The sequence below is a fragment of the Temnothorax longispinosus genome, chromosome 10 (assembly GCF_030848805.1).
Source record: "Temnothorax longispinosus isolate EJ_2023e chromosome 10, Tlon_JGU_v1, whole genome shotgun sequence".
Lineage (NCBI taxonomy): Eukaryota > Metazoa > Arthropoda > Insecta > Hymenoptera > Formicidae > Temnothorax > Temnothorax longispinosus.
The window spans coordinates 9917536-9944766 of NC_092367.1; the positions used below are offsets into that span (position 1 = coordinate 9917536).

The 27231-nt window shown below is 36.3% G+C and overlaps 1 protein-coding gene across 1 annotated transcript in view; it reads right to left on the reverse strand.

Annotated features, from left to right (window-relative positions):
• The window catches only part of LOC139821150 (uncharacterized), a 128541-nt gene extending 102477 nt beyond the window's left edge, over positions 1–26064 (reverse strand). Inside the window, exons 1-3 of the mRNA XM_071791979.1 lie at positions 25846–26064; positions 12999–13128; positions 12736–12923 (exon numbers count right to left, since the gene is read on the reverse strand). Of these exons, the coding sequence (XP_071648080.1) occupies positions 12736–12923; positions 12999–13099 (289 nt within the window). The 5' untranslated portion in view covers positions 13100–13128; positions 25846–26064. The remainder of the gene's footprint in view (positions 1–12735; positions 12924–12998; positions 13129–25845) is intronic.
• Between the last annotated feature and the right edge of the window lie 1167 nt (positions 26065–27231).

The following is a 27231-nucleotide window of genomic DNA, read 5'->3' on the forward strand; positions in this document are numbered from 1 at the left end:
CTCCCTCACCCCCCCTCGGAGCTCCCGAGTCTGAACCGGCCTATACTAACTACTCAAGTCGATTTCGGTCAAGTCGCGACCTGGACAGCCGGACTTACAGCAGTTTTTAAAGATACCGTCGGCAGGCGGAGCAGACGCGAGGGGCGCCGACAGGAGCGGAAGGCGCTCGGATCGGACCCAACGCTCGCGTAGAGCCGATCGGCAAAGAGGGCTTGCAAGCACGGCGCGCAGGCGCGCGGGCCCAGCGTAGTTCCGCCAGGCAAGAGGAGCGACACTGTCGTGCGAGCTTTCGTCCTGAGACGTCATCTTGAGGAACACCGGCTGCCAAGGATCCGAGGATCTTTTGTAAGCAAGTAAGATTCTTCTTGAGGCCGAGGCCCTTCCGGGAGTCGCGCAGTGCTGCGTCAAGCATGAGTACCGTTAATTAATTACCGAAAAAAATACTGATGGAGGGCCCGGCCGAGAGTGAAACGTGATCGCCTATCTCGGAGACTGGCACGCGGCCGACAGTCACCGCGTCATCGTTCTTTTTGTGTATAATTTAGAGCCACGTTTTGTATTTACCGTCCCGTGATGCGGGATTGGATAATCGTAGAATCGTTTTTTGTGTATTACCGTTCCACAAGGCGGAATAAAATCGCGTGTAGTAAAGTAATTATTGTGAAACTCGGTTGTGTTTGGACGTAGGATTGTCGTGAAATGGCGAAATGCGTTTCGCGTAATCGTGTCTTTATTGGCGAGGTGTCGTTCGCGTAATGTGCGAGGCATCTTTCGCGTTTGGTATTGAGAACTTCGCGAGGTATCGTCGCGTGATTGCGAGATATCATTCGCGTAGTTATTACTATTGGCGGGATATCGTCGCGGTATTTGGAAGATATTCTTAGCGTAGTCATGTTGGTATTGTGAGCGAGGTATCGTTGTGTAATGGCGAGATATCATTCGCGTTATTAATTGTAGTATTATACGTTATTCGTTGCGGAATGCGTTACGAGATTGTGATTATTACGGGAGTCGTTACGGTATTATTGATATCCGAGAAACGACTTGTCATACACCTTATCCTTATGAAATATATTATCTTTATTGTTTGTATTATTTTGTTTGTGCTAATTGCGCTGCGCTCGCTCTCCTACTCTCCGAGATCTAACAGCGATCCAAATTACTAAAGGATTCACACCTGAGATAGTTATATTGTTGGCTTGGATTTACCGTATCGTGGTGCGAGTATTTGCGCCTGGCGCCCATACCGAGTTTTGGAGGACATACCTAGTCGAGCTACCATTGATATCTTTGACCGATATATATTGTGAATTTGCGGCGTGCTCTCTCGGAGAGCGAAATTGAGGGAATACGCGTCGCAAGCGTTATATATAAAAAGCAAAATTTCAGTACTTATATATAATATTATATATAATCATATATGACTATATATAATTATACAGGCGACTAAAATATATTTAAATATATATAATGTTTCATATACAATTTGATATGATTATATATGAATTTTTATAATTTATATATAAATTATATATAAAAAGCATTTATCTACATAGATTATATATATTTATATATAACCATATATAAACACAGCACATGTTCATTAACAATGTTGCATTCAAACAATGCACATGTGCATTATATATATTACACTTTTAAATTCGGATTGTCCGATAGATGGCATACGATAGGATTTGTTTCTCGTGTTTAAAATTTTACGAACAGTGGTATAAGGACAGTATCAAGAGACACAGCAGGTGTTTCACGCCAAGCAGCGCCAAGTTATAATAATATGGGATAAATTATTTCAATCTGCATCATTATAATCTAAAACCTCAAGAACCACTTGTTACGTCAAACCCCGGAATTTGTGGAATATTAGTTTTGAAGGATAGCAAGGGAAAGACTATCTAAAGGAGGGGAGATAGGAAGACGTAATTAGATCTTATCGTATTTCGGCTGTACGCTGGAAAAAGCGCGTGTCTCAAGACGAATGCACGTTTCGGAAAACTCCAGTCGTGGGTCAACGTCTAGAAGGGGCGCTATTACGCCTACTGTGAGTTTCGTGCACTCGTGATCCTATTTTTGGTCAAGAAACTAATTCCTATTACCTAAGATCGGGCCTTGTGCGATTTCAGAGAGAGTAAGGGAGCTGAGGGCGAGGTCTTATTCTAAGAAATAAATGGTACTTTTTTTTACAAATAATATATCTACATTTCCCACTCGGCATGCAATATTTCAGAAACATTTCTGCAAAATTTCATTTGAAATATTACACCTTTTATTAATATTTGTTGAGGCAGGATATCGAATGCGGGCCGTTTACAGAACAGATATTTATTCCTTAATATATTATACAGCACAGCGTGATGTGCACGCGGAGACAAGAAGATGGCGAATGGAATAAGGCGGGAGCGCTAGTTGGAAGTACCGCAGCGACGCTCCCGTATAGGGACATGCGCGAACAGGCGCCGCGATCGCATAAAGCGCGAATATCAAATGAGGGCTTCTCTAACAATATTTCAGAAATATTTTACGACCGTTTCTACATCATTTCGGCAATGTTTCAATGTCCGCAATTATTTCAAATGCAATCTTGCTGAAAGATTTCGACAATATTTCGGTAATAACTGAAATATATCTACGAAATATTGCAAAAACACTTCAGAGATATTTCAAATACATTTTACACTGAGAAAAATGTTTTGTATTAACAAACAAAATTTTAAAATAAAAGTCGTTTTTCTCGACCGGACTGGCCAAAAACAATTTATTCTTCACAACGTTTCGACCACATTCTGGTCCTTATCAAGTGAATTAGAACCACGCACACAACATTTTTTAATTCGCTGACATTAGTGCCCAAACCATATCATGCAATCGCAAATCTAGAATCGCAAAAAAACGCAGTAGTCAATAAGATAAAATCATGACAAGTTACCAAGTCTATAACATAAAGTGAAAATCTATACCATAAAGTAAAAATAAGATAAAAGAATTTGAATTAAATAAGTGTAAATAAAATAAGTTAAGTTAAAAAGTCAAAAAGTAGTCAAATTAGGTAGTCAAAAAGATAAACACATGAAAAGTTACCAAGTCTATAACATAGAAATAAAATAAAAGAATTGAATTAAATACGTGTAAATTAAATAGGTTAAATTAAATGAGTGTAAAAGATACATACGTTGTGCGTGTCAAAAGACAGATTGTAGAGGGAAAGAAAAAGGCAAGTCATGTCAGAGAGCACATCCATACCTCTCCACAGTCAAAGTCGTACTGAGAGACACATAATAGGCGAATAACTAACTGTGCTCACGGACAAAACAAACCGGCAAACCTAAGTTGCGTCAATAACTCGGTTGTAATTCGCTGGTAAATTTTCGGTGTCTTTTTGTAGATTGATTGCGCTGTCACATTTCTTAATAAAAAAACATCTCAGAGATTTCACGCTTCTTGAACTGTCTTTCCTTGTATAAAATTTTTGGTTGTTGCCAATTGAAATCATGTTTGTGAGTGAGACGGTGCTTACTCACGACAGAATGATTATCGCTATTCTTCCTAATGTCGCAAGCATGTTCCTTAATACGCGTCTCTAAGTGTCTTTTTGTTTGACCGATGTATGCAGCGTTACAATTAGCGCAATCAATCCTGTACACTAACTCAGTTTGTTTAAGATTCGGTAACTTGTCTTTCCCCTTTTTTATGATGCAGTCTAATTTCTTCGGGATAGTGAGCAACACTTTAAATTCCGCATCGCGCATTGTGCGGCCGACGTTGTGGCTTAGGCCTTTAACATACGGAATGGTTATAAATTTTCGAGGATCCCGAGCCACGCTATCGCTGTTGGAATTATTAGAATTGTTGTGACGCGTCCGCAGCTCATTAAGTCTGATATTAATGTATCTGTTAATAACTTTGTTCGGATAACAATTGTTTGAAAGAATCTTTTTTATTTCGCTTAAGTTATTCTTGTGGAAACGCGTGTCAGATAAAAGGATAGCTCTATCAACAAGATTCCGTATAATATTAACTTTGTATTTAAAAGGATGGTTCGAAAAATAATTAATATAACGTCCTGAGAAAGTGGGTTTTCTGTACCAATCAGTAAGTAACAAATTATTTTCGCGGATCACCATTGTGTCAAGAAAACTTAACGAACCATCCTTTTCCAACTCGTAAGTAAATTTTTAATCTGTTATGGTAGTTATTGAAAACTGTAAGTATCTCATCGACTTTCAACCTGGGAACAATTGCGAACACGTCATCGACATATCTCTTAAACAAACAATCCCTGATAGAGTTTTAAAGTTTCTTAGTCTGGGCGACAGATTCGCTCTTCCTGTAGATAGGAAAGACAAGAATGATCGGGTGAATTCTGTGGTGGACATAATTAAGAATTTTGAAAGTAATATCCATCTTATTGCTGAAGATATTGTTGAAGAAGCGCGTGACCGTATTTCCAACTCTTTGTTTAGATTTTTAAGAAAGGACAAGCATACGAATTATATTGATAGGTTTTTGCTACAAGAATTTAAGTTTTGCCGATCATTTCTTCGGGATAATGATGATGTCCTTGTTACCAAGGCTGACAAGGGTCAAGTCACGGTGGTTATGGAAAGAAACACCTACATCAATAGGATGACTGACCTACTCAGCGATAGTTTGACGGTATAAAAAAACTTAAGAACGATCCCACTAGACAGATCACCTCCAAAATTAACGGTCTGGCAAAGTCGTGGCGTAACAAGGACATCATCAGTGAGCAACTGTTTAGACTATTAAACTGTACTAATGGGAACCTCCCAAGATGTTATGGACTTCCGAAGATCCATAAAGATGGCTCACCTTTACGAATCATTGTTTCCACTTTAGGGAGTCCACTGTATAATATGGCTAATTTTTTACACAACATTTTGGTCAAATCCGTTCCTAAACCTGAATCATATATCAAAGATGGTTGGTCGTTTGTAGAATTGATTAGAGACGTGAGAATTGAAGATGATGACGTCCTGATCTCTCTGGATGTCACCTCTCTTTTCACGAACATCCCGAAAGACCTCGTATTACAAGCGATAAAGAATAGATGGAATCACGTCTCTAATAAAACGAAACTTAGCCTTCCCCAGTTTTTGTCAGCGGTTGACTTAATTCTCAGTTCCACGAGTTTTTCTTTTAACGGCCAAATATACGAGCAGATCTTCGGAAGTCCTATGGGTTCCCCTCTCTCCCCCATTCTTGCTGACATGGTCATGGAGGATCTGGAGACAAAGTGTTTACAAATGCTTAGCTTTCCTGTACCTTTCTTTAAGAGATATGTCGATGACGTGTTCGCAATTGTTCCCAGGTTGAAAGTCGATGAGATACTTAAAGTTTTCAATAACTACCATAACAGATTAAAATTTACTTACGAGTTGGAAAAGGATGGTTCTTTAAGTTTTCTTGACACAATGGTGATCCGCGAAAATAATTTGTTACTTACTGATTGGTACAGAAAACCCACTTTCTCAGGACGTTATATTAATTATTTTTCGAACCATCCTTTTAAATACAAAATTAATATTATACGGAATCTTGTTGATAGAGCTATCCTTTTATCTGACACGCGTTTCCACAAGAATAACTTAAGCGAAATAAAAAAGATTCTTTCAAACAATTGTTATCCGAACAAAGTTATCAACAGATACATCAATATCAGACTTAATGAGCTGCGGACGCGTCACAACAATTCTAATAATTCCAACAGCGATAGCGTGGCTCGGGATCCTCGAAAATTTATAACCATTCCGTATGTTAAAGGCCTAAGCCACAACGTCGGCCGCACAATGCGCGATGCGGAATTTAAAGTGTTGCTCACTATCCCGAAGAAATTAGACTGCATCATAAAAAAGGGGAAAGACAAGTTACCGAATCTTAAACAAACTGAGTTAGTGTACAGGATTGATTGCGCTAATTGTAACGCTGCATACATCGGTCAAACAAAAAGACACTTAGAGACGCGTATTAAGGAACATGCTTGCGACATTAGGAAGAATAGCGATAATCATTCTGTCGTGAGTAAGCACCGTCTCACTCACAAACATGATTTCAATTGGCAACAACCAAAAATTTTATACAAGGAAAGACAGTTCAAGAAGCGTGAAATCTCTGAGATGTTTTTTATTAAGAAATGTGACAGCGCAATCAATCTACAAAAAGACACCGAAAATTTACCAGCGAATTACAACCGAGTTATTGACGCAACTTAGGTTTGCCGGTTTGTTTTGTCCGTGAGCACAGTTAGTTATTCGCCTATTATGTGTCTCTCAGTACGACTTTGACTGTGGAGAGGTATGGTTGTGCTCTCTGACATGACTTGCCTTTTTCTTTCCCTCTACAATCTGTCTTTTGACACGCACAACGTATGTATCTTTTACACTCATTTAATTTAACCTATTTAATTTACACGTATTTAATTCAATTCTTTTATTTTATTTCTATGTTATAGACTTGGTAACTTTTCATGTTTTTATCTTTTTGACTACCTAATTTGACTACTTTTTGACTTTTTAACTTAACTTATTTTATTTACACTTATTTAATTCAAATTCTTTTATCTTATTTTTACTTTATGGTATAGATTTTCACTTTATGTTATAGACTTGGTAACTTGTCATGATTTTATCTTATTGACTACTGCGTTTTTGCGATTCTAGATTTGCGATTGCATGATATGGTTTGGGCACTAATGTCAGCGAATTAAAAAATGTTGTGTGCGTGGTTCTAATTCACTTGATAAGGACCAGAATGTGGTCGAAACGTTGTGAAGAATAAATTGTTTTTGGCCAGTCCGGTCGAGAAAAACGACTTTTATTTTGAATTTATCCACTGGCGAAGGAAGTTATTTGTTTGTTTATAAACAAAATTTTGTTACTGACGCAAAAACTATTTGTTGGTATGTGAAAAATGAAATATTTTGTTACGGAACAAAAAAAATATACTAAGCCATGTTCGTATAGCCGCCGCGCGTTTGTCCGAAGAAATCCGCTCTCTCAGCCGGTCACCCACCCAAGTAGTATACCGGCGCCTTGTTACTTGACATCAATGATCGAACAGGGTAGTGATGATCCTCTGACTCTGACGCTTCTTTCTTTCTTATACTTGCTTATTTTGGTGAGCATAAAGCTATCGCATAACAATATATTAACAATACAGATAACGAATAAATCATTTTTGCCGGTCAGCGTTGAATATTATTTTATATTAAATATTATTAAATATTTTATATTTTATATTAAGAATGCCATATGACAAAATTTAGAATATCAGAAAATTCTTAATAAAAGGGAAAAAATGCAATAATTATATAATAATAAATTTAATTTTTTATAAGTTCTAAAGTCTGTCAGCAATTTTTTCGGAAATATTACAAATGCAATGTTGTATGTAAAAAATTCAAAAATATAACGCGTGCAATGTAAACGTAATAATAGTTTTATCATGTATCAGAAATGTTTCTAAACCATTACATCTGCAATATTTCTTCTGCAATATTGTAGAAATTTACTGCCTGCAATTTAATTTTTCAAAAATATTTTAAATGCAATGTTGTGTTTTATATGTTACAGAAATATTATTCGTGTAATGCAAACGTAATATCACTTTTATAATGTTTCAGAAATATTTCTGAAATATTACATCTGCTACATTTTTTTTTAATATTACAGAAACTTACAATTATTGTAAACAACTTTCTGAAAGATTTTAGAAATATTGTTAATGCAATATTATAAAAAACATGATGCAGTACATTTTTGAAATATTTCAGATCCATGGTTACAAATAAAATGTTAACGAAATATTTCTGCACCGTTTCCGAATATTTCAATATTTCAGCAACATAACATGCCGAGTGGGATGGATATGGGTGGACAACGTACCCGTCAAGGTACCCATGCATGAGATACGAATTAGGAATATGGTGAAGGTTCGGATCTCTCACGATCAGGTATGTATGAATATTTCATAGATTTAACATTTTTTAAACAACAATATGATCTCGCTCGACTAAGCAAAACAGCTAAATAATCAAAACGGCCAAATTTCAAGCAAATAAAGGATGTTGAAAATAATGTGTTATTATCGTTATTTATGGTTCTGAAGAAGGCCAAGTAAGACTCAAAACGTTAACATAATTGTATATTTTTATTGAAGTTGTTAAATTTATTTTCAACATCTTTTTATTTGCTCGAAATTTGGCCGTTTTGATTATTTAGCTGTTTAACTTTTTTTTTTAAATTTTTATATAATCTGTTTTTAGCGCTATATATATCGTAATAAAATACAGATCCGCCGGTTTCTAAATTTTGAGCACCAGCGTTGGGTCCGCTGGTTTCGGACTATAGACTAAGAGCTGAATAATGAAATATGGGAAAATTCTAGTGATGTAGATATCTTCGCCTTACGTCGACTATTCGTAATGGAGGAGGATTTTGAGGAAGAAGAAATCTGGTGATTTTGAAATAAAATCCTGTCTCATCACCGGTTAATTTTAACAAAAATGTTTCGTTTGTTATCACAATTTTAAGAATACTAGAACACTACAAGCGCGCGCTACGCGCGCGCCATTTGGCTTTTTCATTACAAACAGAAGCGACACGAGTGAAACACGCCGCGATGCAAAATTCGAGACAACCAATCAGCATCGCGGAAAAGGGGCCTCAATTCTTTGATACAAATGAAATTCACTCAGTTAACATGCCATTTTTAAGATTGAAAATATTTTTTATGTGTAATTCCATATATAACTATTTATTATTTATTTTTCCCGCTTCATTTACTAGTATTAATATTATTTAATAAGTACAATATTTTATTATAATAATTTAAATAATAATAATAATTAAGTTAAATTAAATTTTTTTAAAATTATTAAAATATTAAGAAAAACTTTTTTTAACATTAAAATTAAGTAGTTATTGTAATAAAATAATTAAAATATTGAAAATTCTTAAAATATTAAAAATTAAATATCGCGTTGGTGAAAAAAAGATATGCGATTGTGAGCGAGAACGCGAATAGAGATGCAAATGATGAAGAAGGCGAACGCGAAGAGGACACCCGAGAGAAATAGACGAGTGTGAGAGAAGACGTGAACGGATGACACACAGGTAAGAAGGTGAGTAGGAAGGGTAAGCCTGAGAGAATGTGAACATCGGTGTGAGCGAGAGAGAGCGAAATAATGCGAAGATCTGGTATGAATGCAACTGCGAGCGAGAGAGAACGAGAACGCGCGAGTGGGAAGGAGAGAGAAGATGCGGGTGGGAGAGAAAACGCGAGTGAAAGAGAGAGAACATTCGCGAGGGAGAGATAACGCAAACGGGGGATGGGAGCGAGAAAGACCGCGCGCGAGGGAAAAAGAACGCGAGCGGACATGCGCCTTGTGACGTCATGCGGACCCCCCTTCACCGCGGACCGACGCGGCCGTTACACGCGGACCCCTCCTCCCCGCGGCACCCGAAAACGCGAACGCGGTTCCCTCTTTCCCCGCGGCGCCCAAAAACGCTGATCGTACTCTCCCCTCTCCCGCGGACCCCTCTGCACGGATCGTACGCGGTACCCCCCCCGCCCCCCCCCCCCGCGGACCCCTATACACGGATCGTACGCGGTACCCTTCCTCACTCCCCCACCGCAGATTCCCCCTGCCCCTCTCCCCCCTCAGAGCACCCGGCCTAGAATCCTCATATTTACCCTACTGTATTATGAATGCCGTTCTGCGCGGACTAGATTGTCTATAATTTCGGAGTGCATATGGTGTCCCGCTATCGCGGTTTATATATGATTTTTGGTAAAAGTTTACAATAACTTACACAGCTCGGATTACTTTGACCTTGACATATGTTGTCAAGGACATAATACTGAGTAACTTTTCCTTATAACTTAGTCGGCGGTCGCTGCTTATTAAAAAGTTATTAACAAAAAAAAGTTTGGCGACCTCACCGATTTCAATGACCTTGATGTATGTTGTCAAGGTCATGACCCCGAGTGACCTTCAGAAGGTTTTAGTCGTTGCTCGTTATTCGTTAAAAAATTATTAACAAAAAAAGTTTGGAAAATACGTAGATTAGATGACGCGCTTTACAAGTATTTAACTGTTTAAAGCGCGTCACTAATCTACATAGGTTAGATGACGCGCTTTAACAGTATTTAATTGTTTAAAGCGCGTCAACTAACCCATGCGTAAACTATTTCGGGGCTACCGCACCTCCCCCGATAGCAGGGGGGGGGTGTGGGTGAACCTCGGTTCGCGTGAAAAGTATATGCGTGAACTATTTTGGGGCTACCGCACCTCCCCCGAAAGCGGGGGGGGGTGTGGTTGAACCTCGGTTCGCGTGAAAACTGTATGCGTGAACTATTTCGGAGCTACCGCACCTCCCCCGAAAGCAGGGGGGGTGTGGGTGAACCTCGGTTCGCGTGAAAAGTGTATGCGTGAACTATTTCGACATATATATTAGTCATTTATGCCTTCCAATACTCAAAATAGCTGCTATATTTTTCAAACTTTTTTTGTTTATAACTTTTTAATAAGCAGCGACCGCCGACTAAGTTATAAGGAAAAGTTACTCAGTATTATGTCCTTGACAACATATGTCAAGGTCAAAGTAATCCGAGCTGTGTAAGTTATTGTAAACTTTTACCTGATTTTTTAAGGATAGATTATCAAGTAATAAGTCTCAACCTTTTGGTGATTAACTTGTTTCTTCTGTTGTAGCCCGACCAGCTTTTGGGAATAAGAACAATACGTTTAAGAATCAATACGTGATCAAAGTAGAAAAGAAAGATATTATAATATAAGTTAAATTATTAAATTATTAAAGAGGAATGTGACGAGAAGAAAGCGAGTCACAGTTCTGTTTTCAGAATGCTGAGACAGCGGCGGAGTCGCGCGGAACAGATACGGAGCAGCGTACGTGCTCCAATCAGGGTCACCGCACTCCTTCCGCCTTAATGAAATGATATATATGTCAATAGCGATAGGATCAGACAGATCGCTTCTGAGAGTAACCACGCATCCTACTTAACGCGAATTAACTTAAGTTACTATTTAAACCTCTTGTAATAAAGTGAGAGCAAATACAGTACTTTTACTGTAAAGTACGGAGTGTCGTTTATTAGTGCGTGGATCCTAATCGCGACATCTAAGACGTGGGCGCCTACATCCCGACAAAGTCCCTTCTTCACGGCTACGGGCACAACACTCCGATGATGACTTTCATTAGTCATCGATCGAAAAACACGTTTTTCTCACGGATCGAGACACTAGATTTCGAAATTTCTATTGTCTCGCGTTAATCTGTTATTGTCTAACGTGAAGTGTTTTTCACGAATTTTTTCTGGGAGTCATATGACGGCTCGACGTTACTATTGACCGGCGCAGGTTTCACAATTAATATACTTATTTGTTTGATTTTGATGTTAGGAAGAATGGTGATTCACTATTATTAGTAACCTGCCCTCCGATCAATTATTCGGTCATCACAAAAATAATTCTGTAAAAAAAACATCTTACGAAAGGTTTTTATGAAAGAAGGAAATCACGAAGTCCTCAGGACGTAACAACTCATTGCGCTCTCGAAATCGCAAGATCCGATCCTGAGTTAAAGAAATTAAATTTCCTGACTCAAAACAGAACCGACGATCGCACCGCTCACGGAAGGTGTCCTAACGTTCTTACGGACGTTGACCAATCCTGAGCTATTGAAAGTGCGTTCGGCTCGCGCCTCAGTGCGTGTACCTACGAGCAACAGAGTAAAGTATCTGCTTGCGTCCTTCCTTACCCCTACCCCTCTAGTTAGCCTTTCCTTCACTTTTTTCTTATCCTAATCTTGGGGTTGGACGTAACATATTGTTCAAGATTATATTTCCATTTTTTATATGACCATATATAATTATATATCTACTAATATGAACTAATATAAACAAATAAGAGGTATTTTTTCCCGAGTATGTAATATTTCCTGGTGAAATAAATGGCGTAATAATAAATGACTCCGTGCTGCATTTATCGATGTAATTTCCAACATTATTCTGTCTTTACACATATGTGGATATATATCCGTGTAACATACGAAATACAGATTTTATAGTTCTATTAATTTACATAATTCAAAATATATTCTATAATATTTAAAAATACTCTCATCGCTGTATTGTATATTCTTGATAGATTTTATTATTGATATGATTATTTATTTTAATATTGCATAATTTATATTTATTTTATATTAAGCTAAGCTATCAAATTATTTATTCTTAAATGTGATAAAAAAAAGGTATAACAATAATTACATTTAAATAATTGAAAACGTACGTTATTTTACTTGATTAATATAAATTAAGTACTTTGTTATTCATGCTGATTGTAAACGAGTTGTGATGCTGTTAATCTGCATCGTGGTAGAGATGAATAAAAAATTATCGATATTGTTAAAGGATTGTTTTGAAAAGGTATTACGGTACACAGAAACAATACAGCTGAAAATTTTTGTAGAATATATCTATTGAACAATCCATAGGAGATTACACTGAATAATAGAGTAGAATATAGTTCACGTATAGAGAGAGAAAAGAGAGAGAGGAAGAAAGAAAGAGAGAGAATATAAGTCATAATAGAAGCAGAGTAAAACACCGAATCACATTGCTTTTCGAAATGCTTGCTTCTGTTAATACACGTTGCATTCTAACGTTAACGAAACTTACAGTTCTCCTCGTCCGACGAATCGTCTGCCCCGCAATTATCAATGTTATTGCACCGCAGCGACTCATTGATGCAGTATTTTATACTTTTGCATTGAAATTGATTATTCTCGCAGTCTGTGTTTGTGTTCACTTCGGTCCACACTGCTCGAAAACCGTCTTGTCCTACCGCTTTATCAGCTGATATAAAACTGTGAATATAATGCGAAAATATATTAAGAGCGCCTGTCTGAAAGCCTTATTGTTCATATAAAGCGTATACAAACCTGAGTCGCATATTATTATCATCCGAAAGATAACTCCATTTATCTTCAGGATTTTTAACGCCACAAAGTTCGCGTGGAGCAGACGTTAACGAGTCCCACATGCGTAACACAGCTGCGGGACAACCTCGTTCTAAAAATAGTTATCAAAAAATTAACATGGTTAGTGCGTTATATTTTAAGAATTCAATATACAGAGTGTTCGATTTAATTTGTCTACGCCGATATCTCGGACACTATCAAAGTTAGACGAAAAATCAAAAAAGGTCTTTCAATGAGATTATGTTTAGATGATTTTCAGCGCAATAGAACTGTACCCTTCCATACTGGGTTTCAAGAAGGTAAAAAGGGGTCAAATTTTTCAAATAAAAACCCTCTACAAAAATAACACCAATCGATAGGGCTTGAAAAGACAAATCTAATGACCTTTATTTTTATATGTTTATCGTGAAAATTATGACCGTAGTGAATTTTTTATCATCGGTACTCTTCGTAGACTATTTTTAATCCTCGAAATCCAGGACGGAAGGGTACAGTTCTATCGCTGAAAATCATCTCAAAGTAATTCCTTTAAAGGGCTTTTTTGACTTTTCGTTTAACTTTGATAGTTTTCGAGATTAGGCGTGGACAGGTTAACTCGAACACCCTGTATATCATATATAGTATTAAAATAAAAATTCTAATACAAACATTAATATGTAATTGTTCCCTAGAAGTTATGTTGGAACTTGTAACATAATCAAGAAAAAATAATTTTGCGTATAAAAATTAATCAAAATTATCAAATAAATTTTTTTTGTATACAATTTTATTTTCAAGAAAATTATCTTTACAAATTAAAAACCAGTTCTTTCTTTCTAAAATTTAAAAACTATAAACGTTATATATTTTTGTTGCTTCTCTCAGTGAGATAATTTCTGAATTTACAGCAGATATCAGAGTTTCGGCATCCTTTAGCTTTTTTATTCTACGTTTAATTACTACGTGGCAAGCTATAAAACAAATAGCTTCCAATTACTCTGTCAGTAAAAATGAAAAAATTGTAGTAAAACAATTAACTAAAAATTATATAAATTATAAATAAAATTATAAATAATTTACTACATTATTCTACATATTTAACACATTCTTACTATCCTTGGCTGATAACAATATCTTTATTATAAAAAATTATAAAAATTACAGTAGAAATTTCAGTAAATTTACTTTAAACGTCACAAAATACGTCATAAAAGTCAACATAACTTACGTGTAAATAATCACAACAATACAAAACTACAGATTTAAAAAGATTATCAAATAACAATTGGCACCACAAGTTGGCTGTCGCCAGATGCGAACACCATTCGATTATGATAGAGTGTTCCAACGTACAGCTGTACTCAAGGTACAGCACTTTCCTCTATAATTAATATAGAAGAGAAAGTGATAATATGGAACTTTACCGATAATATGGAACCCCTCAATATCTTAGGAACACTTAGCTACACCTTAAAAGTGACATATAGGGGATCCTATAGCAAAGGCCGAACTTCGACGGGAAAACGCCCTCGTCTAAGCGGAATTAAAAATATTCCGACATTTCTAATCCCGTTTTCTATGTTACGGTCTGTATCTGTCTTTGTCTAACGAGATATCTCTACGACATATCTATCCTCGTCCGATTGCTGCGCCGTCTCTCGCTACACGCAATAGTGCTCATCCTATCAACCTGCATGTTTCTCTGCATTAATAAAATTTTATTAGAGAAAATCTTGTTTTCTAGTCCTTGAATTTTAATTCCGTTTGCACGATATTTTTCCTATATGTTGTCCCTAATGCCGATCTATTTCATTTTGTGTAATGAAATATTTCTGAACCATTTCCGAACATTTCAATATTTCAGCAACATAACATATGCCGAGTGAGTATATATATATAGCAACATAACATATGCCGAGTGAGTATATATATATATATATATATATATATATATATATATATATGTAGGTCTAGAGGTATGTTCCGGGACTGTTTACGTTTTTTGAAATGTACAGTCCTGGAATATAACGCATATATATGTAATCAGATTCAAAAAATTGTCCCGAAACGTGCCGTAGGACATGAATTTTTTCCAGGACAGTCCTGGAAACTGCCAAATGTCCTGGAATATACCGATGTAAAAAAATAAAAGTCCCGGAACATACTTCCGGACCTACATATATATACTCACTCGGCATATGTTATGTTGCTGAAATATTGAAATGTTCGGAAATGGTTCAGAAATATTTCATTAACATTTTATATGTAACTGTACATCTGAAATATCTCTGAAATCTTTCAGAAAGATATTTACAATATTTGTAAGTTTCTGTAATATTGCAAAATAGAAACTTGCACATTGCTTCCTCATAGTTTTTATTGTTTTTAAATATGCAAGTAGAAACATAGGGTGGCTCTTATTTCTCAAGGTTTGAATTTTCTTCGCGCTACCTCTCAGTTTGGTTCCATTTTATGAAAAAATAATCTGTGTAAAATTTCAGCTTAATCGGATAAAGGGAAAGGGTGCCCCCACTGCCCTCAGAACCTCAAAAATCATAAAATCACAGAAAAAATCAATTTTATTGAAGTGAAACTTCTTTAGGCACGGTAGTGAGTTCGATTCGCGACACAAAAAAGTGTAACGGAAGTGAAACTTCTTTGGTACGGTAGTAAGTTCGATTGTGCGACACAAAAAGTGTAACGAAAATTTGACCAATACGCGTGGGGCGTTGGCGAGACGGTTCTTCTTCTGGCACGGTAGTAAGTTCGATTATGCGACACGAAAAGTGTAACGAAAATTCGACCAATAGGCGTACGAAATGAAACTTCTTTGGTACGGTAGTAAGTTCGATTGTGCTACACGAAAAGTGTAACGAAAATTTGACCAATAGGCTTACGGCGTTGGCGAGACGGTTCTTCTTCTGGCACAGTAGTAAGTTCGATTATGCGACACGAAAAGTGTAACGAAAATTCGACCAATAGGCGTACGAAATTCAACTTCTTTAGTACGGTAGTAAGTTCGATTGTGCGACACGGAAAGTGTAACGAAAATTCGACCAATAGGCGTACGAAATGAAACTTCTTTGGTACGGTAGTAAGTTTGATTGTGCGACACGAAAAGTGTAACAAAAATTTGACCAATAGGCGTACGGCGTTGGCGAAACTGTTCTTCTTCTGGCACGGTAGTAAGTTCGGTTATGAGACACGAAAAATGTAACGAAAATTCGACCAATAGGCGTACGAAATTAAATTTCTTTAGTACGGTAGTAAGTTCGATTGTGCGACACGGAAAGTGTAACGAAAATTCGACCAATAGGCGTACGAAATGATACTTCTTTGGTACGGTAGTAAGTTCGATTGTGCGACACGAAAAGTGTAACGAAAATTTGACCAATAGGTGTACGGCGTTGGCGAGAAGGTTCTTCTTCTGGCACGGTAATAAGTTCGATTATGCGACACGAAAAGTGTAACGAAAATTCGATCAATAGGCGTACGAAATGAAACTTCTTTGGTACGGTAGTAAGTTCGATTGTGCGACACGAAAAAACGTCACGAAATAGTGTCACAAAAATTCGACCAACAGGCGTACAAAGTGAAACTCCTTTTGGATTGGTAAGTAAATTCGATTTTGCGACTCAAAAACGCGTCACGAAAATTCGATCAGGCGTACGGCACTGGCGAGACGGATATAGTGAGAACTGCGTGTAACACTATATTTTCGAGTTGCGGGCGGCTTGGAGTGACTAATTCCGTTGCATTGTTTTTGTATTAATTTCAGAAAAGTTATGGCAAAGTCTTGCCTTCAGAAGTTTTACTTCTAACGCGCGTGGCGACCACGCGTTCATTTTTTTGTTTATCTTGCGAAGTATTAATTATATGCAAAAAAGTGTTATACAAAAGTTGTAGATCTATTAAAAATGCACATATTATCATCTACCACTTTTTCTCGTACGACTAACTAATTCCGAGAAAAACGTAAAAATCACTTTTTTTACTACAAATCTTGACGCTGAGCGGTTGAGATAAAGTCTTTTTTTTATAACCTGGAAACTTTCGACAATAATCACTTACAATCTGAAGCACATACTGTTTCTGTTGCTCATTTTTCGTAAATAATTTATTATAATCTTCCATAAGCTTGACCTCTCTCTCAGCCGAATCATTTACAACTCTCAATTTATTTACTAATTCCAGACCTTTTACAAAACTTTCATTTTTATGCCACATCAACGGTTCTGTCTTAAGGAATTCATCATTCAAGTCAAATTTTTTGAAACATCTAGTTTCGGTGGAAACAAATTGTTCAATTCCGTTGTTAACAATTTCTGGGATTTTATCAATTTGTACTTTTATTCGCTTCTTATTTTTGTTTGATGATTCTGTTTCGCGATTCAAAGCATTGACCATTTTTATTTTTGATTTAAATGATAAACTTGTATCAAAGAAAGCTAATGCGACAACTTCAGGGCTCAAACACCATATATGATTGCTTAGTTTTTGTAAAACAACACGAGAGATACCACAATCAACAGCTTGATATTCAAAAAGTTTCGAAAGAACCCTGAAATTCAGATACGGTGCTTTGATTGCAGAAGGCGCACAAAACCATGCTTCGACATACACACTGATAAGAAAGATACAAATATCACAGATCGCATTTTCTTCTTGTAGTGATAATATAAATTCACCACGAAACAGAAAGATTTTCAAGCAATAAATCGCTTTGGCCATCCACCTCGCATGATGGATGGCCCAATTGCTTGAAAATCTTTCTGTTTCGTGGTGAATTTATATTATCACTACAAGAAGAAAATGCGATCTGTGATATTTGTATCTTTCTTGTGTATGTCGAAGCACGGTTTTGTGCGCTTTCTGCAATCAAAGCACCGTATCTGGATTTCAGGGTTCTTTCGAAACTTTTTGAATATCAAGCTGTTGATCGTGGTATCTCTCGTGTTGCTTTACAAAAACTAAGCAATCATTTATGGTATTTGAGCCCTAAAGTTGTTGCATTAGCTTTCTTTGATACAAATTTATCATTTGAATCGAAAATAAAAATGGTCAATGCTTTGAATCGCGAAACAGAATCATCAAACAAAAATAAAAAGCGAATAAAAGTACAAATCGATAAAATCCCAGAAATTGTTAACAACGGAATTGAACAATTTGTTTCCACCAAAACTAGATTTTTCAAAAGATTTGATTTGAATGATGAATTCCTTAAGACAGAACCGTTGACGTGACATAAAAATGAAAGTTTTGTAAAAGATCTGGAATTAGTAAATAAATTGAGAGTTGTAAATGATTCGGCTGAGAGAGGGGTCAAGCTTATGGAAGATTATAATAAATTATTTACGAAAAATGAGCAACAGAAACAGTATGTGCTTCAGATTGTAAGTGATTATCGCCGAAAGTTTCCAGGTTATAAAAAAGAGACTTTATCTCAGCCGCTCAGCGTCAAGATTTGTATAGTAAAAAGAAGTGATTTTCACATTTTTCTCGGAAATAGTTAGTCGCACGAGAAAAAGTGGTAGATGATAATATGTGCATTTTTAATAGATCTACAACTTTTGTATAACACTTTTTTGCGTATAATTAATACTTCGCAAGATAAACAAATAAAATTGATTTTTTCTGTAATTTTATGATTTTTTCGATTTTCAAGATCCTGGGAGCACCTTTTCCCTTTATCCGATTGAGCTGAAATTTGACACAGATTTTTTTTTCATAAAATGGAACCAAACTGGAGGGTAGCGCAAAAAAAATCCCCCAAAAAAATTTACCAAGAATAAATAAGAGCCACCCTAATGTACAAGTTTCCACTTGCACACTTAAAAACTATGAGAAAGCAATGTACAAGTTTCCACTTGCACACTTAAAAACTATGAGGAAGCAATGTACAAGTTTCTACTTGCACATTTAAAAACTATGAGGAAGCAATGTGCAAGTTTCTACTGGCACACTTTTTTTATGAATAGAGTATTATTAAAGATAGATTGGAGTTGTATTTAGCTTAATATCTCAAAATTTGCGGAAATTAGAGCAATCACGTAAATTTTTTTAAACAGAAATTGGTAACCTCTTTATTATTAGCAATTTTTATTAATTCTATTATATTTTTCAATTTTTTCTACCCTTATTTCATGTATAATTCTTTAAAATTTAGTTAATCAGTTCTTGAGTTATAGAAATTTCAGTAAACTTGGCTGTTTTTTTTTTTACAGAAATTGGTAACTAATTAACCAAATCCAGAACTAATCTTAACGAATTATATATGAAATAGGGATAGAAAAGACAAAAGAATATAACAGAATTAATAAAAATTGTTAATAATAAAGGAGTTATCAATTTCTGTTGAAAAAAAACAGCCAAGTTTACTGAAATTTCTATAACTCAAGAACTGATTAATTAAATTTTAAAGAATTATATATTAAATAGGGGTAGAAAAAACTGAAAAATATAATAGAATTAGAAATAGATCGATATCTCAAATATTGAGGAAGCTATAGCGTAAAACACGCTTTTTTGAAAAATGAAAATTTTTTTAAAATTCATATTGGTCGACGAATTTTAATAAAATTAGAGGAGAACATGCTTTCTATGATACTCTATTTGTGTGTAAAACTTCAACCCGGTATCTAAAAAATTGTAGAAGTAGATGCGTGTACAAAAAAATCCGCGCGCGCGCGCGCGCACACCCACACACACACACACACACACACACACACACACACACAAACAATCTTTTCTTCAGTTTGTTTCTACCTTTATTTCATATATGATTCTTTTAAATTTGGCTGATTAAACCCAATGTTATACGCAATCAAAGATTTATATGCGAAGTTTACGCAAACAAAGCTTCCTCTATGAAGAAGCAATAAAAATTTAATGAAAATAAGTGCAAATAATTCTTTACATATTTACGAAGACTGAATAATAAATAATTTGTATATATAGTTATCAAGAAATTTTAAAAATAAAACAGCATATTGCCACATTTCAACATGGATAATAACGTATTTGGATTTCAATGGTACCAAAAACGATTTAAAACCTTAAAAAACAGCTTGGATTCCACATATTCATTTGCTAAAACTCATTTATTTCACCGAATGAAACACACCTATAAGCTTTCCCCTGTCCCGCCGCCTACCCCGCAACATGACGACAACCAACCTCCTTAAAACATTGTATGCCTTTCGATGTCCTGAATGTCATCAAAACGCTGACATTTTATCGGAGACTTGATCCGAGAAAATAAAAACAAAGTCGCAGGGCGCTAAATCCGGACCATAAGGGGGATGGGGTACCTAGTACCGAAATTTGTTTTTCGGCTAAAAACTCTTGTATGACTAACGACGAGTTTTCACGACGTGAAATTTTAGACGTGACAAATTCTAGAACAATTTTAAAACTTCACTGACGATCGAAAACTTAACCGCGTAGAAACTTCGGAGGCATATGCAAAAACTCCAGAATATTTATATGCTATCTACCAGATAGTAGCATAAGCGCCAGTGTTTCTCGGTAGTGCATTAGGAGAAAATGTTTGTTATTTAATTGCCACACGTGCCCAACTCGGTTATACAGCACAGCAAGATTGCAGGAACATTGTAGCAGTTTCATCGCAAGATTGCATAAACGTTGTGAAATGTTGCTGCAAGAATGCTGTAAGTTTGCAGCAACGATAAAATGTCCGTTTTCAGAAATATTGCAGTATAATATTGCAGCAACATTGTAATATAGTATTATAGCAAGTTTGTGTACTATAATATATTACCCAAAAAAATATTATAATTTCATCTTCAGCGGAATTCTATGAAACTTAAAGAATGTTCAATCAAGCAAAGGGAAAAACGCCGTAATCGGTCAGGACTGGATCTTGTTTGTCCGAATAATATATTAATTTTTGAGTGACTCTTTACGTACAATCCTTTGCCCTGATAGACCACGCGCTATTACTTTCGTACATAACGCAGTCTCAACCAAAACCAGAACGATACAATCACACAATTAAATTGATATCAATTCAATTATATTAAAATACACTGCCAGGGCAAAGGATTGTACCGATTGTACGTAAAGAGTTATTCAAGAATTAATATAGGTATTATTCGGACAAGCAAGATCCAGTCCTGACCGATTACGGCGTTTTTTCCTTTGCTTGATTATATATCTTACACGGTCGTATAATCTCATACTTATTGTTTATATACGTCGCCGGTAAAAGACGTTCTTCTTTATTAACTAATGTTGCGATAAATATCACCACATACCTCAGTGGTCGAATTGGTGAGACGCCCGTCACGGAATGAGGGAAGTCCAGGTTTGAATCCTGGCTGGGATGTTACTTTTCGCAACATTTCCTTTATATTCTCAGTATCCTATCTTAATATATATATCCCGTAATTTTCGCATATACGTTTATTCCGAATTTCTTGTAGTTTAATATAATTAAATTGATATCAATTTAATTGTGTGATTGTATCGTTCTAGCTTTGGTTGAGACTGCGTTATGTGAAAGTAACGGCGCGTGGTCTGCCAGGGCAAAGGATTGTACGTAAAGAGTCACTCAAGAATTAATATATTATTTGGACAAGCAAGATTCAGTCCTGACCGATTACAGCGTTTTTCCTTTTGCTTGATTGTATATCTTACACGGTCGTATAATCTCATACTTATTGTTAAAGGATGTTGCTCTTATATACGGCCTCAGAAGAATCCTTCTAAAACCAATAAAAAAATATTTTAAGCACAATATATTCTTAAAGTTGGAGAAATTTCCTTTCTCCACGCTACTTGCTGAAAGCACGCACAGAGAAAAAAAATTTGTTGGGAACGATTGCGGGAAATCGGAAGTTGGTCAAAACATTACACGTTCCCAAAGCCATGTGTACAGCCGCATGGTTGCCCGAAAAAATCCGCTCTCTCAGCCGATCACCCATCCAAGTAGTAATAACCTGCACCTTGTTGCTTGACTTCGATGATCAAACAGGCTAGTAGTGATCCTCTGACTCTGACACTTTCTTCTCTCTTATATTTGTGTATAACACATCTTTATAGTGTTAACAAATTTTGTGATAATATATTAACTGGTAAAGATTAACAGCAACGCAACAGCAATTGATATACAATGGATATTAATGTAAGATTCGTATATCAATACACAATATAATATAATATTAAATATATTTTAATTATAATATAATTGTAATATATTATTATCTAAATATATTTTAAAATTAAAAATATAGTAACGTTAATAATGAGAACGCCTAAAGAGGCGCTATTCGGATACAAGGTGAAGATTGTATTTAATAAATTAAATCAAAGTTAAGAAACGATTAAAAATCAAATTTAAAAAAACAAATCTAAGAAAAGCTTTTTCTCTGTGTATGTGTATGTGTCGCAGCTTCTTTGCGAAATCAGCCTTTTTGCAATAAGGCTAGCCTCTTTGCAAAACGGTGGCCTTTTTGCGAAAGATAGATCGTTTCTCAATGAGGCTGATTTTTAATTTCAAGTTTTTATAAATAGGCTAGCCTTATTGCAAAAAAGCTGATTTCGTAAAAAGACTGCAACATATGCACATACGTATACACTAGTAAGTTACAATATTATATATTTTTAATTATTTTTATAATATTTTTGCAATATAGTCCTGATATTTCGGCGAAATACTGCAATTGCATATCTTTGTAATGTCCCTGCAATATTGCATTGCAATATACAATATTGTAACGTTACTGCAATGTTACTGTAAGGATCTGTGTTGTATGATGTAATACGTGCTTCCACAGCCGGCCGTGGTTGATTCGGAAATTGGGTACTTTGTAGGGCGTGGTGTCAGTCGCGTGCCACATGCGTGTATACCTGGCACATTTTGGCTTGGCGACGCCGAGGATCTCCGGTTGTCGGAACAGCGCGTCGGCCACCTTGTTAAGCGTTCTCTTTCGATATTTGACCTCGAAGTCGTATTGCTGTAATTCAAAAGACCATCGACCTGACCTACCGGACGGGGATTCTAATTTCTGGTTATTTCAACGATTGATCCGTGATTACCGTAAATCGGTACCTTTCAAGGTATCCGCGCATTTGTCTGATTCCCCATATGACTGCCAGACACTCCAATTCGGTTGCGCTATAATTCCGCTCGGCGCTATTTAGCGTTTGGCTTGCGTACGCGATCCCGCGCTCACCCTCGGGAAAATATTGGGTTAGCACGGCCCCCAGGCCTGTGGTGCTGGCGTCAGTCTGCAGATGAAACTGCCGCGTAAAGTCCGGACAGGCGAGAACTGGCGCGGTAGTTAATACGGTCTTTAGCGTGTCAAACGCAGTTTGCTCGGCTTCCTCCCATGTCCACCAGGTTTGCTTACGGGTCAGTGCGATGAGCGGCGTGGCTAGGGTGGCAAAGTCTTTTATGAACTGTCGATACCAGGACGCGACTCCTAGAAATTGCCGGACCTGACGGACGTTTTGCGGGACAGGCCAGTTAGCGACGGAGCTAACTTTTTCGGGATCGGTCCGAATTTCGTCGCGATTGACTATGTGGCCAAGATATTTATTTGGTTGGCGCAAGGCACTAATAGTTGTAATTATACAATATAATGGTTGTAATTTTACAAAATTACAGTACGGAAGGAAAAAGTAATTTTGTATTACAATTACACAAATTAAAAATGTGTGGAAATTTACACCTATTATAGTGGGTCTCAAAATTACCTGTAATTTTACAAAATTTTTTTACAGTGCGGACTAGCTCGCCGGACCAGGGGTTTGATTGGAAGGCCCAGAAGCAGTAACCAGATTTTAATTCATACAAAGTTTATTAAGTAATTAAAGTAATACAGCCGATGGTTTAATAACGCAGATTTAATCCAGCGGTCAGGCGCCGTGGCGCTCGCTATAACGTATTATGGTGGCGCGGACTTTATACAGATTTACGCGGGCGTGGTCGCTGGAATTACAAATGTGAGTTACGCTTCTTACGACCAGGGTTTAACTCTGGAATTACACGAATGAAACGCGATATTTACAAGCAATCTATACGGACGCACACGGAGAAACAGAACGCGAAATTTACAAAAGCAATCTATACGGACGCATACGGAGAAACGGGACGCGAAAATAAGTGATCTAGACGGTACACAAAAAATTAGAGACGCGGACTATGTACAATGATTACACGTGGTGAAATTGATACGCGGATTTCCCGGGCGAAAACGCGAGTCGCAGGCGGGAAAATCCGGTGGAATAGAACGGCCGATCAGGTTGACACTGGCCGGCCGGTCGGCTCTGGAAATTCTCAGTGCTTCGGCCACAAGATTGCTTGTTTGAGTTCCTGCACACCAGAGGTGCACAGGAACAAAGAAAACACAAAAAAGCTGAGATCAAGTTGCCTTGACCTCGCTGTTTCGCTGTTGCAATCGAAAATTAGTAGTGTGACGGAGTTCGAGCAGCGCCCAAGACCACTTGGAACGAGGTCTAGATCACTGGACTCTGCTTTCTTTGCCGCTCTAGGAGTCGGAAAGTTGCTTCTTTCGACGGATCAGCGGATCGGAGAGCGGGGTAGCCAATCTTCGTGCTAGCCGCGCGCCGGGCGGAGCGGTGCGGAATCACGGCTTTCGGCCGCGCTTTTGCACTCGGCGAAGATCGGCTCCCGTCGGCGCTTGTCGGAGCTCCGAGGGGATATCGGTGCCGCAAGCCGCTAATTGCTCGCGCACACGATCTTATGAACAATTAAAAATGTGACACACCGCGCCTTGTCTTCGCCCGACGGATGGTCGGTCGGGCGGCATCCGGCTGGTGATGGCCGGGAGTTCGATGCATTTGCGGGGTGTATCGTTACAACCCATACAGCACATGATGTTATTCGAATGTTTTATACTCGTATTGTAAATATGCGTACCGATAATATACTTCGAACATTTCTATAACATCTCTAGTAGTATATTATTTCTTATAAATTCTCAGAACGTACTTGTAATATCTCACAGTAGTATATTATTTTTCGTAAATTCTCGAGACGTACTTGTAATATCTCACAGTAGTAGGTATATTATTTTTCGTAAATTCCCGTATATTTGTCAGAATATAGAGTGAGTCATTTTAATCGATGTAAGCAAATATCTCAAAAAATATGAAAGATTTAATATAAGAAGCGAGCCTGCAAGATGCTGCAAAATGCTTAAACCTTGATATTGTTCGCTGCGGATCAGCTTAAGTCACCTTAAGTAATCCTTATATCTCACTTAGCACAGTGCAGAAGGCAACAAACATAATTTTATTAATTTCATCTAACATAATAAGTATATATACCGTGCACATTCTATTCTCGGTTCTATATTGGTACTTGTGATATTCTTGGTATTTACTGCAAAATATTCTCAGTATATACCACAAACTGGAAAAAGGCGGACATAGAAATCTTCTCAGTATGTCCGCAGTAAATTGTAGTACGTATCTCGAATGTTTTGAGAATATACGCAATATACTGCTGAGATACCCTTCGAACGTTCTCAGTATTTACATGTGCTGTTTGGGGATTTATGACTTAACAGTACAATTTTCGATAATCTTTATATTTTCTTGTAAGCGGAAAACTGTGAATTTAAAATTAAAAATAAAATAAAAAACCTAAGTATACCAGGAATGAAAAAATTGAGCTTATACATAACTCATAAGAATTCGTTCAAAAACAAAATGAGGTTCCATATTACCATTCTTTCTTCTATAGTATAATTAATTAAGAATTATATATATATATATATATATATATATATATATATATACAATATACATATAACTAATTCGTAATAAATCCATATATTACCTAATTGATGACCTTCTACAGAGAAGAGCTCAAAGTTTAAAAGTATCCGTTGATTCGGCCGAACCCTTATGAACCAGTTGCAAGTTTTGGTAGTTAAATTTCTTGCCGGACCATCATATTTGTTCGGGAAATTCGGACTGGTTATTATACCGTAATTTAAACTACTAATATTTGATCCACAGTCTGTAGCATAATGATTCGAGAGAATTAATATCACAAGCGGCAAATATATAATTTCTAAAAATTAAATTTCTAATCTTCTAAATTGTAGAGGAAAAGAAGTCCATTTTTAAGTTTAATTTAAATAATGTAAACAAAATTTTAGTAAAACTGTTTTACCAAATTTTGGTTAACTGTTTTTTCTTTTTTTTTTTTAGTAAAACTGCATATTAGTGGTCTGCATATTTAGTGATCTCACCGATTTCAATGACCTTAACATATGTTGTAAAAGATGATCTGACTAACTTGTAAAAGATTTTAGCCGTCACTTATTTTTATATATATTAAACCTGTTTTCAATTTATAAATAAAATTAGGTTTGAGTTAAGGGGTTCCTATAGCGAAGGCCGAACTTCTTCGATGTCAATAATGTCAACATTTCTAATCCTGTTTTCTCTATATCTGTCCTTGTTTAACTATAGTAATCAATCCTTGTTCGATCGCTGCACCATCTCTTGCTACACGCAATACTGCTTATCCTATCAACCTGCATGTGCTTTTGCACAAAATAGTAGCAAAAGCTTAAACTTTTTTGTTACATTTTTAATTTTAGTTTTTCATGTACGGTATTCTTTGTTCACATTATACGAATGGCGCGTGTATCTTACTTTGTACATACAAACTGTACAACTTTTAATTTTTTCCGATTTTTGTCTTCAAATCAACACTCGCGCGATGTGTTTTCGTGCATATTTCAATTGTATACAAATTTTTTTAAGTTTTGTGCAGTCTACTCAAAGTTGGAGCTCTCCCTGCAATTGTCGGTAATTTGGGTCAGTTTAGAATCCCCTTAAGTTAAAATACTTTTTTGGGTGATAATGAAGAGAAGTTGGGCTCCGTCCTTTCTCTATCCAAGCATTTATTTAAATATATGTATTATGTATATATTCAAATTGTTTATTAAAAAGTTATCAACAAACAAAATGAACCATGCTGAATGCTATAATTTGTGCTTTATAATATGAATTCAATGCGTTTTTTATCGAATTTTTATTTTGCCGGTGTTATAATCACTGTAAATAAATAGGTGCCTTTAGTTTAATTGTAGTAAGTCATTCAAGTCTGATAAAATTTTACAGGTACGTAGTACTAATATGTATACTAAATGTAGTCAGAGCCACCAGTGCGAAGTTACGGAAATGTCTAGTTTCTGAGATATTCAAATTT